Here is a 13,790-nt window from a genome sequence, read left to right as displayed (position 1 = left end):
GAAAGGGTTGAAATGGGGGAGATGGGAGATGGGAGAGGGGTAACAAGGAGGGAGAGAGAGAGAGCGAGCGAGAGAGACAGGGAGAGAGGAAAGGGTTGAAATCGGGGAGATGGGAGAGGGAGAAGGGTAACAGGAGGGAGAGAGAGAGAGAGGGAGAGAGGAAAGGGTTGAAATGGGGGAGATGGGAGAGGGAGAAGGGTAACGGGAGGGAGAGAGAGAGAGCGAGAGAGACAGGGAGAGAGGAAAGGGTTGAAATGGGGGAGATGGGAGAGGGAGAAGGGTAACAGGGAGGGAGAGAGAGAGAGAGAGAGAGAGCGAGAGAGGGAGAGAGGAAAGGGTTGAAATGGGGGAGATGGGAGAGGGAGAAGGGTAACAGGGAGGGAGAGAGAGAGCGAGGGAGAGAGGAAAGGGTTGAAATGGGGGAGATGGGAGAGGGAGAAGGGTAACGGGGAGGGAGAGAGAGAGAGCGAGAGAGACAGGGAGAGAGGAAAGGGTTGAAATGGGGGAGATGGGAGAGGGAGAAGGGTAACGGGGAGGGAGAGAGAGAGAGCGAGAGAGGGAGAGAGGAAAGGGTTGAAATCGGGGAGATGGGAGAGGGAGAAGGGTAATGGGGAGGGAGAGAGAGAGAGAGAGAGCGAGAGAGGGAGAGAGGAAAGGGTTGAAATCGGGGAGATGGGAGAGGGAGAAGGGTAATGGGGAGGGAGAGAGAGAGAGAGAGCGAGAGAGACAGGGAGAGAGGAAAGGGTTGAAATGGGGGAGATGGGAGAGGGAGAAGGGTAATGGGGAGGGAGAGAGAGAGAGAGAGAGAGAGCGAGAGAGACAGGGAGAGAGGAAAGGGTTGAAATGGGGGAGATGGGAGAGGGGTAACAGGGAGGGAGAGAGAGAGAGAGAGCGAGCGAGCGAGACAGGGAGAGAGGAAAGGGTTGAAATGGGGGAGATGGGAGATGGGAGAGGGGTAACAAGGAGGGAGAGAGAGAGAGCGAGCGAGAGAGACAGGGAGAGAGGAAAGGGTTGAAATCGGGGAGATGGGAGAGGGAGAAGGGTAACAGGAGGGAGAGAGAGAGAGAGGGAGAGAGGAAAGGGTTGAAATGGGGGAGATGGGAGAGGGAGAAGGGTAACGGGAGGGAGAGAGAGAGAGCGAGAGAGACAGGGAGAGAGGAAAGGGTTGAAATGGGGGAGATGGGAGAGGGAGAAGGGTAACAGGGAGGGAGAGAGAGAGAGAGAGAGAGAGCGAGAGAGGGAGAGAGGAAAGGGTTGAAATGGGGGAGATGGGAGAGGGAGAAGGGTAACAGGGAGGGAGAGAGAGAGCGAGGGAGAGAGGAAAGGGTTGAAATGGGGGAGATGGGAGAGGGAGAAGGGTAACGGGGAGGGAGAGAGAGAGAGCGAGAGAGACAGGGAGAGAGGAAAGGGTTGAAATGGGGGAGATGGGAGAGGGAGAAGGGTAACGGGGAGGGAGAGAGAGAGAGCGAGAGAGACAGGGAGAGAGAACACCGGAGAGTTATACGAGAGTCATTTCACAATCCGTCGTGAATAGTCAAAATACAAGTGAATGACAGATAGAACGTGGAACCGTAGCATTCAAAGAATGACAACAGCTCATATTGTGGTTGCACTGTAGCCATTGTTGTAGCAACATCCGTCGGTAGGACAGACGGCACACTATTTGACAGCTTGTTTGTTCGCGTTGTGTAAAGTGACATTTCTCCTGAGACCTATTTCCCAGGGCTGGCATAGGATCCTTTCGGGAGATGACAAGTGTGCATAGGGACGTCTCTTCATGCAGACAGGCTCAATCAAATGTATTTTAGAAAGGCCTTTAAAAAATATATATTTTTACATCAGCAGTTGTCACAAAGTGCAGCAGGACAGATGCAGAGGGAGAGAGACACCGAGGGAGCAACGGACACAGCGCCAAGTCTGTCACCCCTTCCAACTTTAAAACTCTGCTAAAAAGATACATTCGGAACCCAATCTGTTCACAGTCGGCGAAGAGAGAAGCAGCTGTCATCAGTAGCTACAAAGTCAACACCGAGATAAGAACCAAGACAGGAGATATAGTATGCATGGGCATGACAAATAGAGAGGTGGCAGGAGAAGGAGAGAACATTTAGGCTCTAACCTGAAACAGGACGGAGACCCTTTTTTTTCAGTGAAAGTGCACTATAGAATACTCCAGAGGCTCTGACACCCTTTCCACACTAAGATATTAAAATGGACAATATTGAAAGAAAGTAAGGCTCAGTTCGTTAATGGGGAGCCAAGCTGGCCCGTTAACATACCTGGGCCTGTAATCAAGAAGCGTCTCAGAGTAGGAATACTGATCTAGGATCAGGTCACCCCTCTTATTTATGATGCTGTAAAACTGATACTTTGTTAATACGGGCCCTGGCGCCAGTCCGCCTAAGCCATCAGAGAGGCATAGTTAGCTAGCCACGCCCTGCCACGCCCTACCACGCCAGACATAAGCAGTGTGTAACAAAACTATGCTGATCTTGTACCGAACTGTACTTACTGGAAAAGCGAGCCAAAAAAAATGACAGTTAGGGTTGGCACAATAGTGTGTAAAGGCTCTGACGGCTATCCAGGAGAATGGAGAGGACAGTTATAGCGAGGCCGTACCTGATTCTCAATGAAGGCGTTGACTCTTTGCAGCATCCCCTCACAGGTGAACTCGTAGGGCAGGTAGGGCTCGATCTGAGGATGGAAAACACAGAGTCAGGCTACAGCGGGACGTGAAGCACTTTATAGGCTGTAGAATGCCAGTCAGCTTGCTAAGAGTATGTGTCTATGGTGGGATAGGTACTGTAGTGGGTTAGTGAGAGGAGAGGAGACGAGACGAGAGGAGAGGAGAGGAGAGGAGAGGAGAGGAGAGGAGAGGAGAGGAGAGGAGAGGAGAGGAGAGGAGAGGAGAGGAGAGGAGAGGAGAGGAGAGGAGGAGAGGAGAGGAGAGGAGAGGAGAGGAGAGGAGAGGAGAGGAGAGGAGAGGAGAGGGAAAAAGAAGGAAAGAAAAAAAGAAAGAGGGGTATGTGTGTGTGTGGGCTTCAAAACTCTCCAACCCTGACTGAGGTCTTCTAGACAGACACATTCCTGAAATATATACACAACTACCTACAGTAGCGCCGAGGATATCAGCGAGAACTCCACACACACTATAGTCATTATGTTCTGCAGTCAACAGAGCAAAACTCAATGAGACAAACTACTGAGCTGCATCCTTGTTCCATCGAAACAACTTCAGATACGCTGCTGTGAAACTCTGTAATTGGTCAACTAACCTTTGAGATCAATTTGTGATTGGTGGAATAACATTCGATGCTCTCAACCGTAGAGAGCGGAGACAAAGGGTGCATGATAAATCACACCCTATTCCCTATATAATGCACTACTTTTGACCAGAGCCTGAGCCCAAAAGTAGTGCACTATAAAAAGGGAACAAACAGGGTGCCATTGGGGCACATCCAGAGAGAGAAAATTAAGCTGGGGGCTGTTGGTCTGGACACTGGTCAGAAACCATACGAGACACAGTAGCCTTCTCTAATGAACAAACCCATTGTTCGGGCACCCCTGCAGAAGCACACGAGGTCTGTGTCCCCAATGGCACCATATTCCCTAATCCTTACATAGCGCACTACTTTTGACCAGAGCCCATAGAGTAGTGCACTATATAGGGAATAGGGTGCTATTGGGGGACACAACCACAAGGGCTGCTTGCCCCTGGAAGTAAATATGCACGGGCCCAGTGAGGGGAGAGAGAAAGAAAAGCTCTCACTTTGCTATTCTCAATTCCTCTCTCTGTGAATTCCTCTTATTCATCTATTCTAATCGAGCCCCCTTGGAATTTGTGATCACACTCTCTGCTTCCCTGACTGGTACAATCGTTTGTGCACCCGAGGCTTTAGGGAATGAGACTGGGAGAGTTTTCATTTCAGACTGTGCTAAAAGAATAGAAAGGAGAGAATGCAAGCAGGGAAACATGTATTGTGTGTGTGTGTGTGTGTGTGTGTGTGTGTGTGTGTACCTTCTGACTGAGGATTGAGCGGATGGCTCTGTCCACCTCCGCAGGGTTGTCGATGTTCACCGTCCACACGTGAGGCTGGCCAATATACACCTCAGCATACGGGTGCTGGGAGGTCAACTGCATGGGAACACATTTTTATAGAATTTCTTCGACTGCCATAAAAACGACTTTTGGCAAGCTGAAGAAAACACACAATATATACGTTTGATTATTTATTCACGTTTATATGAGTCATTTAGCAGGTTTGGCAGATGCTCTTATCCAGACAATACTGAAGTCAGATTGGCTGAATTGGCTAGTCAGCTAATAAGTAGAGCGTTCTTTTTTAAATCCTTAGTCCCTTTGGCAGAATCAAAACAGACATGACGCAGTAGTTCACTTCAATAGGAGCGCATTGAAGTCGAGTCACATCACAGATGAAGAACGAACTGTGTGCACGCGCTCCACAAACTAGACCCTATCCGTCAAACACCAGACGGACTTATTACAGAGGACCTGTCATGAATAAAAGAAAGGAGAGGTAACAGCACAGAAGTGAATAGAGGACTAGGTTATGTCTCTCACACACACACACACACTTTGACCGGGGTCTCTGGGCAGAGTGGCGCCCTCTCACCTCTCTCAGGGTGGGCTTGCCCTTGAAGAAGTCCGTGTTCTTGCTGCTCTTGGGCGGGGTGAACTTGGGGTTGAGGAAGGCACAGCCATTGGCTATGGCCTCTAGGGGGGCGGGGCCTTCGTAGGGGAAGGACAGGCCAACAAAAAGCTGTGGAGAAAAAGAGCATTGCACTTACATTGACATTTAGCAGACGCTATTGTCCAGAGCAACTTAACAAATCAACGCATTCAATCAATGCATTCAAGTTTAGCAGGAAACAACAACTACATATCACAGTTATTGCAAGTAGACTCTTATCTGAAATAGACCCCATCAGCAGAATCAGTACCAGGAAGAAATAACTATTGCAGGTGTGGGTGAGAGAAAGTACAATATTATCTTCTTCTGAGAAATAAAAGAAGACACCTCTTACTTCCTAGAATTCCCACAGCCTGGTCTGTGTTTTTATGCTCTGCATCAGCAGCACACACAGCCTGCTTTTATTGGTTCTTAACCATTCCTAAGTGTTTCGGCTATAAAACTGGCTCGTAAAAGAGGGCTTCTCCTGTCTGGTAAGCACAGCCTCAAGTTCTCAGTCGCTTTAGTGTGGTGTGTGTGTGTGTGTGTGTGTGTGGTGTCGGCCCGAGGAGAGGCTAAACGCGGAGTTCACACACACACACAAACACACGGTAGAGTGAAAACGTGCACACGCACGTGCACAGACAAAACAATGGCCAGAGGAGGGGAAGTAAGGCCTGTGGTGTTGTTAGGATTGGTCTCTGGATATGAGACTCATGGGTTTGAAACCCCTGACCGGTTATGCATGCCAGGGATCAAACATCAGTGACTGAATGGTGATTATGTTAATATTATTCTATTATTATTATTATTATTATAAATTGCAGCAAATAAAGAAAAGCAGAACATTGGCAAAGCCAGCAGAAAATGTACAGACTGTAAATAAGTGTGTAATGTTTTATGTACTAACCCATCTTGTTCAAGCACTACTCGGCACCGAGACAGTAGCTACAGTACTTTTATTACCTGTACTACTTGCTCTTGTCATGAAACAAGCTATTCGCACAAATACGGCCCTGTCTCTGGAGAGAAGAGGCCCACCGCCAATCATCACAACAAAGACTCCGTACACACAGAGGATCATAGAAAACCCATTGAGCTGGACGACCAAAGCAAATATCTGAGAGGCTCTTCTGACATGCTGGAACCAGAGGTGACGAGCCCGTGAAGCGTGCCACAATAATGTGTTTGTCTGAGGCCCCACTAGTAAAAAGAGAGCTGCTGGAGCTGGGGTTGTTATAGCGGAGGGCCGGCGACGGCCACAATGGCTGGTCTGTCAGTCGGCGAGAGCAAGATCCCGCCGGGTCAGTGCCGGCCATGCCTGGGGAGACAGAGGGTCTCTTGAGTTCAGCCCACTGTTGGCAACACTGCTGTACACGGACTCTCCCATACCATCCCTTCTCTTCAGTCCATACCCATATCATCCTTCTCCTCAGCCACTGTACCTCACGACTCTCCTTAACAGCTACTGTGTGTGCAGGGTCTTGTTCCAGCCCTGCAGTAACACATCTAACTCAGCTAATCACGGTCCAGAGTGAAATCCTTATAAGGATGACTTAAATCAGGTGTGTTCGTGACAAGCTGGAGCAAAAGCCCACAGTCCCAGGACAGTAGCTCTCCAGAACCGGAGAACCCCAATGTAAACACTGAACAGCAGTGGGACAGACAGTATCGACTGCAGCTTTCAGCGTTTGGTCGACAGGTGGCAGCAGAGGCTGACTGATGGTGCTTCCTCGCAGGCAAGACTTGCAGCCCAGTGAGCCCACAGCTGCTATTTATAGAGCAAACCCCCTCTCTCCGACCGTGTAGCATGGCACAGCATAGAATTGCACAGCATACAAAAGCATAGCGTAGCATATGCTAAATGGATATTGTGAGAAGGACTCTATATTGGGTGGTGGTGAGAAGGTGAGAGGCAACCGGGCTAGTTGCAAGTGCTTCAGATACCACTTAGGAAAAGGCAGCTAGCGATGTGAAAGGGAAGAGCAGCGAATACAATGACCTCCGATGACATACGGTAATTGAACAACTTCAGAAGAAGAATGTGGTCATATGCGCCAGTACGAAGAAGGCCGAGACCTAGGAGAGAAAAGCCTGTGATCCAGCACTACATACAGCAGACTAAACGTATCACCGTGGACTGTTATTTCAACAGAAGGGCCCTTGTGCAATAGCATGAACCTGGAGTGAAGTTTCCCCCTAGTAACAGAATAGATGCTTGGAAGCCAGCATGCTACTGTACTAAGCTGTGCACTGGACAAATAAAGCCTGTTCTAGGGTCAGCTTACCCTCCCTGCATCTTAACCATAACCATTAGTGGGGGGGGGGGGTGCAAAACAGACCCAAGATCAGAGTGTAAGGGGCACCCTACTCCAGACCAATGCATATCATCCTGGACAGTTAGGAGATGATGAACACGTTCGACTGGTCTGGAGGATATGCTGGCTATGCAAACAAGCCATGGTTAAACCACATTCCACACAGGGAACATGCAAACTGCGTTGTAGAGCGGGAGGGACAAGAATCGTAGTCGACTGTACTTCCTTCGAGGTACAACGTTGAATTCTGCCAAAGAGATAATTAGGACCTTAAGTCAACATGAGCCAGGTCTTCGATTCAGTTGTAAACGCAAGGTGGTGTATGTTTTGTGAGATTGGGTAATTCAATTAGGATCCCCATTAGCTACAGCCAAAGCATCCAAATCAAATCGCATGTTATTGGTCACATACACGTGTTTAGCGGGTGTTATTGCGAGTGTAGCAAAATGCTTGTCTCAACACCAATTCCATATAATATTTTACTAGGGCAGTATAATGCTGGTTCATTGCAAATTCTATACAGTGCCTTCCACCTCTGCCCTGTTTTATACTGCATCTATGTATTCCGTGTTGTTTTGCCAAAAATCTCAGGGGAGCAATTAACACAAGCAATCTGTTAGCAGGTAAATGCTTTATTCATAAAGAGGAGCAGGGAGGAAAGCGTGGCTGGAAAACACCTGGCCTCATTCTTCTTGTTATCTCAACAACACAATGCTGCTGCTAAATAGGTCTGGATTTATGGCAATTCATTAGCGCTCCCTCCGGGCTTCCAAACACCAGGTTAATGAGGAGATCTTGAAGATCCCTCTCTCTCTCTCCTTCCAAAGATCTCCTCCACTCTCTCCATCTCCTTCCAAATATCTCCTCCACCCTCTCTCTATCTCCTTCCAAATATATCCTCCACTCTTTCCATCTCCTTCCAAATATCTCCTCCACTCTTTCCATCTCCTTCCAAATATCTCCTCCACTCTTTCCATCTCCTTCCAAATATCTCCTCCACTCTTTCCATCTCCTTCCAAATATCTCCTCCACTCTTTCCATCTCCTTCCAAAGATCTCCTCCACTCTTTCCATCTCCTTCCAAATATCTCCTCCACTCTTTCCATCTCCTTCCAAATATTTCCTCCACCCTCTCTCTCTCCTTCCAAAGATCTCCTCCACCCTCTCTCTCTCTCCTTCCAAAGATCTCCTCCACCCTCTCTCTCTCTCCTTCCAAAGATCTCCTCCACCCTCTCTCTCTCTCCTTCCAAAGATCTCCTCCACTCTCTCTCTCTCTCCTTCCAAAGATCTCATCCACTCTCTCTCTCTCTCCTTCCAAAGATCTCATCCACTCTCTCTCTCTCTCCTTCCAAAGACCTCCTCCACCCTCTCTCTCCTTCCAAAGACCTCCTCCACCCACTCTCTCTCTCCTTCCAAAGACCTCCTCCACCCTCTCTCTCTCCTTCCAAAGACCTCCTCCACCCTCTCCCTCTCCTTCCAAAGACCTCCTCCACCCTCTCTCTCTCTCCTTCCAAAGACCTCCTCCACCCTCTCTCTCTCTCCTTCCAAAGATCTCCTCTACTCTCTCTCTCTCCTTCCAAAGATCTCCTCCACTCTCTCTCCTTCCAAAGATCTCATCCACTCTCTCTCCTTCCAAAGATCTCATCCACTCTCTCTCTCTCTCCTTCCAAAGGTCTCCTCCACTCTCTCTCTCCTTCCAAAGACCTCCTCCACCCTCTCTCTCCTTCCAAAGACCTCCTCCACCCTCTCTCTCTCCTTCCAAAGACCTCCTCCACCCTCTCTCTCTCCTTCCAAAGACCTCCTCCACCCTCTCTCCTTCCAAAGACCTCCTCCACCCTCTCTCTCTCCTTCCAAAGACCTCCTCCACCCTCTCTCCATCTCCTTCCAAAGACCTCCTCCAACCTCTCTCCATCTCCTTCCAAAGACCTCCTCCACCCTCTCTCTCTCCTTCCAAAGATCTCCTCCACTCTCTCTCTCTCTCCTTCCAAAGATCTCCTCCACTCTCTCACTCTCTCCTTCCAAAGATCTCCTCCACTCTCTCTCTCTCTCCTTCCAAAGATCTCCTCCACTCTCTCTCTCCTTCCAAAGATCTCCTCCACCCTCTCGCTCTCCTTCCAAAGATCTCCTCCACCCTCTCGCTCTCCTTCCAAAGATCTCTGATAACTCTCTCTTTTCAAGGTTGACGCTTGCTGGTTTGATTTCCGGATTTTCCACAGTTTCTCCTGACAGCCTCTTTTCAGACTATTTAGGACAGCTATAGCCTGGCCCCAGATCGGTCTGTGTGCACCACCATATGAGTTTGCTATACAGCACAAACAGACCAGTTGTGTGGATTGAGAACAGGCAGTTTGGTTGGAGCTTCAGAGGGTCATTGGGCTGTACAGTACAAACAGACCTGGGACGAGTTGCTTGGCTAGAAAACAGGCAGTGTGGTTGGAGGTGCTTCAGAAGAAGTGAACCTTGAGCGGTAGCATTGTGTCAAGAGCAGTGGCAGGACTGGGCATGACATGAACGGAGTTCCTGGCTAGCATATGGCCCTGCTGAGGCACTCTGGGAGAAATCACTATGACTAATGATGAAGTGCTGAGAGATCCTGATACTCGCCTTGACACGGAGTAAAATCATAAACCATCCATTCACTGAGATGCATAGTGAAGTCACAGGGGGTGTCGCACTCCCAACAAACACAGTGTATGTGTGTGTGTGTGTGTGTGTGTGTGTGTACGTATTAGAACATTCTGCGGCGTTCAGCTGACTGCTATTATGAGCAAACTGCCCCGAAAATATCTCGTTTGAATAATCATCCCACTTCAACTTTAGGGCTTTTGTTTTTACTACTTATTGTTGATTGTACATGCTGTTGATTGTTTAGTTTTTCGTGGCTGTGTGTACATGCTGTTGATTGTTGTGGTTTTTTTCATGACTGTGTGTACATGCTGTTGACTGACAAACCAACTTCCCATCAGGGATTAATAAAGTCCTTCTTCTATCTCATCTTATCAGGAACCAAGGCTTTTTTTTATGAGCAATCCCGTCACTCTTAGTAATGACTTGGTACCTATGCCCCCCGAGTCCTACAGCGTAGCAAGTGTGGATCCTCTCTCTAGGGCAGGATTCTTCCACTCTGGTGTGTGTGTCCGTGTGTATTGTATATGTGTATATATATATGTATGTGTGTGTGTGTGTGTGTGTGTGTGTGTGTGTGTGTGTGTGTGTGTGTGTGTGTGTGTGTGTGTGTGTGTTGCTCTCACCTTGGTCTCCCTGAGGAGGAACTGCAGGTCCCGGCCGCTCAGGATGCCGTAGTTTCTCACGTAGCTGGGCAAGTGCACAGTGCTGGTACCGTGCACAGTGGCGTGCACCTCCGTGTAGGTGTGGATGATGTCTAGGTAGGTCTTCTTGTCCTGAAGCACACAGGAAGAAAACCACCAGTCAGTGAGACCCTACCACTGTACATACTGTAGTCCACACTGTGTATTGTACACAGTACATAACCTGGCCTCATTATAGATCTCTATGTTGAGATTCTCAAAACAGGGTTAAAGGAAACAATGGAGTACATTATTATTGTATCTGGGACCTCTGCCTCTAATCTGCAGTGTACTCTTTTAAACGTTGATGACACATAGACAACATGAAAACAATATCTGGTGGCACTTAAAATGCTGACAGGTGATGCATTACGATGAGGTTATAATGCACAATAAGACTCGCATGGTCCCTTATAATGTCTTATTACCTTCTCCTTAAAATGATTCGGATTAAATAACAGCCATAACCGAATATAAAAGACATCGCAAAAGGTTCAGGTACAGGCTTATAACAATTAAAGAGTCCTCCCTCAAACTGGAAATCACAGGAAATGATGTCCGGCAAGGAGCTCATTGCTGATAAGAGATGGCTCCTCGCTGGAGTGCGGCGACTCAAAAACACTTTCGAGCAAAACAAACGGAGAGAGTGTACTGTTGGATCAACATGATCTCTCTCGCAAACAAAGGAAGATGCGCAGAGAGCCCTGCGTCCCAAATGGCACCCTATTCCCTATAAAGTGCACTCCTTTTGACTAGGGCGCTTAGGGCTCTGCTCAAAAGTAGCGCACCGTGCCTTAGAGGAAAAAAGGGAACGCAGATATACGTTTCAGGGAGAATGATGGAAACTAGTATACACTGAGAGATGAAAGATGACTCATGCCTTCACTTCATTCTCATGATCAAAACTGTAATCATGGATATTCTTTGGGTTGGCGGCAATATATAGTAAAAATTTTTAATTAAATTAAAATAAAAAACATAAAATCAAATAAGAGATTTGTTCATTCGGTTTGAGAAAGCTTGATTATAACGGTAGGCTTAATGTTTGCAACAATTTCCTGAGCGGTCACACCTAAACGTTTGAATGGAAAACATTCCGAAACCAGTCCTAAGGTACATTTTCCCCTGCTCATAGAAAGAAAAATGCAGTCGTGAAGGATAGGACACAGGCGACAGCAGACAGCGGGAGGGGATAACCAGTTTGATCAAGCATCGATTGCGACATCCTCCCCGACCGACCCCCTAATGGCAGGCTGCGGGCAGCGGCGCAGATTAAACTGAAGCTAGGAAGAAGTGACAGGAACAGCAGCTTTCCTCTCGCCCACGTACGTACATCCTTCCAAGCTGCCACCAGGTGTGCTCAGGTAGTGGCAAACTACGCTGGCACCACTCATTATCAAGCCATTGCTGCCTGGGGAAAGGTTTGAATGCAGGAGCGTTCGACAGTGTGCGGTGGTATCCATCTTTTAAGAGGACGGGTTCGCAGCACGTCCAGGCCACGGAAGTTAAAGAATGCACATTCTCTATGACCTGGCTAGAGCAACAACAATCTCTTCACTTTAAAAACTAACAATAGTGATTACAAACTAACATTCAAACCGTCACACCTCTCCCCGTGGCTCCGACTCCTATACAAATCAACCTGCCACCAAGGCAGCCGCTTCTGCCTCAAAGCTAAAATTTTCTAAGCAAAGCAGGCTGGTACAGAGTAGAGACCTTCTCAGATCCCGAAATTGAATATGCAAATTTCCAGCCCGACAGGATCCGGTCATTAAAAGAAAATCTGTTTCGGATCTTAGTGGACCAGATCCACCAAAACATATCAGAGTTGAGAGAGAATTCGATCCAAATTTGGTCTGGTCTGTATCCGACCCACATGGATCCGAAACTTTTTAAACATTTTTTAAAAAGGTGCTTTATTGCCCTGCAAGTCAGCAATTTTTGTTTGACTTGTCTGGCAGTGAACATGCATTTTTGGTTGTAGGCCCATCTAAAATAATTTATTTGTGGTGTACAGCTTAGTGTTTTCATAATGACATCCCTATAGTTGATTTAAAAAAATATATATATTTTTTTTAAGTGGGTTATAGCCTTTTTGACCAGCAAGCCTAAAATTAAAACAGGCCAAGGAAAGATGGAGTCTCCTGCAGACCCATTTCATTTCCAACAATTGCGATTTAAGAGGACATGTTGGCCTACCGTCCGGAGAGTTAATTCAACATTCATAATTGAAGAGAGGAGCTGTCCTGATATTTATTATACCATGCCTTACACAATCAATAAATTGGCAGCCTTGCAACATAAGGATAACACATGCACACAACAACATGAGCAGAAGGCTTCTTTATTAAAGACGATCAGAAAGAATGTGTCGGTAACACCGCATTATAGTCTCATTTATTTTGAGCGAAAGTCCCGAAACTTGGGTATGCTGACAAATAGCTTATCACTCAAGTAAATGAATATTAGTTAGCAAACTGAAATTAAAGAAAGAAAATACAATTGCAAAAAATAGCTTACTGAATAGGCAAGCCCACATTTTTTTTTTTTTTTTATCGCTCAGGTCTTAAGAATATGGGTAACCCTTTTCTCCTTCGTATCCACAAATGTGCATAAATGAGGCCCATACAGACTGCTGGTTGTACCTCCCTGGACTCGCTTTCATTCAGTTTCTTCTTCACATCAGCAAAAAACAACTCCATGTTTCAGAAACTCACTTTATATAGCCTATGGGGCAGGAGGTAGCCTAATGGTTAGACCGTTGGGCCAGTAACCGAAGGGTTGTGTGATTAAGGCAGCCCCCCCGCACCGCTCTGATTCAGAGGGGTTGGGTTAAATGCAGAAGACACATTTCAGTTGAAGGCATTCAACCCTTTCCCTATAGGCTATCACTCCTTTCTGCTGAGTCCTCCTCTTCCTCTCCCACAACAGTAGCCTATTTAACCCGCAGTGGCTCGTTGTCATGAAGCGAAAATGCAGGTTTGACAATGATATTTTGACATATTCGGGTTGATGAAAGGGAACTCACTGAGAATCATTTAAGATAAGCAAATGTAAATGTATGACATTTTCATTTGTTGTTTAGGAACTGGTCAGTATTTCACATTTTTTTTTTTACAGTGATCTGAGGTTTAACTACAACATTCTGGATCCCGGGTCGGATCAAGGGTAATCGGGTTCGTGTAGATCCATGAAGGCCTCTAGCACAGAGGAGTAGCTATGTCTCCAGGGCACACAGCATCCTTTGACCTTCTAAGTCCAATACAAATCAATATTGTAAACAACATTCTAACTACCATGCAAATCGATATCTTAGACAACATTCCCCAAAAAAGTCTAACTTCTATGAAAATCCATATTCTAAACATTCCAAATACAAATCAACCCGCCTGCAAGCTAATTCTTTCTAAGCAAAGCAGGCTGACACAGTATGTCTCCGGTGCACACAGAATCCTTTGTTAGCTTTAGGAACAG

At 47.1% G+C, this 13,790-nt stretch overlaps 1 protein-coding gene across 1 annotated transcript in view; it reads right to left on the bottom strand.

Moving 5' to 3' along the window:
- Positions 1-13,790, bottom strand: part of LOC109890693 (alpha-1,6-mannosylglycoprotein 6-beta-N-acetylglucosaminyltransferase A) — a 114,104-nt gene that overhangs the window by 4,933 nt on the left and 95,381 nt on the right. The window contains exons 12-15 of the mRNA XM_020482680.2: positions 10,260-10,409; positions 4,635-4,781; positions 4,019-4,135; positions 2,620-2,694 (exon numbers count right to left, since the gene is read on the bottom strand). Coding sequence (XP_020338269.1) covers positions 2,620-2,694; positions 4,019-4,135; positions 4,635-4,781; positions 10,260-10,409 — 489 coding nt within the window. The remainder of the gene's footprint in view (positions 1-2,619; positions 2,695-4,018; positions 4,136-4,634; positions 4,782-10,259; positions 10,410-13,790) is intronic.

This window comes from Oncorhynchus kisutch, linkage group LG5, assembly GCF_002021735.2.
Source record: "Oncorhynchus kisutch isolate 150728-3 linkage group LG5, Okis_V2, whole genome shotgun sequence".
Classification (NCBI taxonomy): domain Eukaryota; kingdom Metazoa; phylum Chordata; class Actinopteri; order Salmoniformes; family Salmonidae; genus Oncorhynchus; species Oncorhynchus kisutch.
This window is presented reverse-complemented; position numbering and strand designations above follow the sequence as displayed.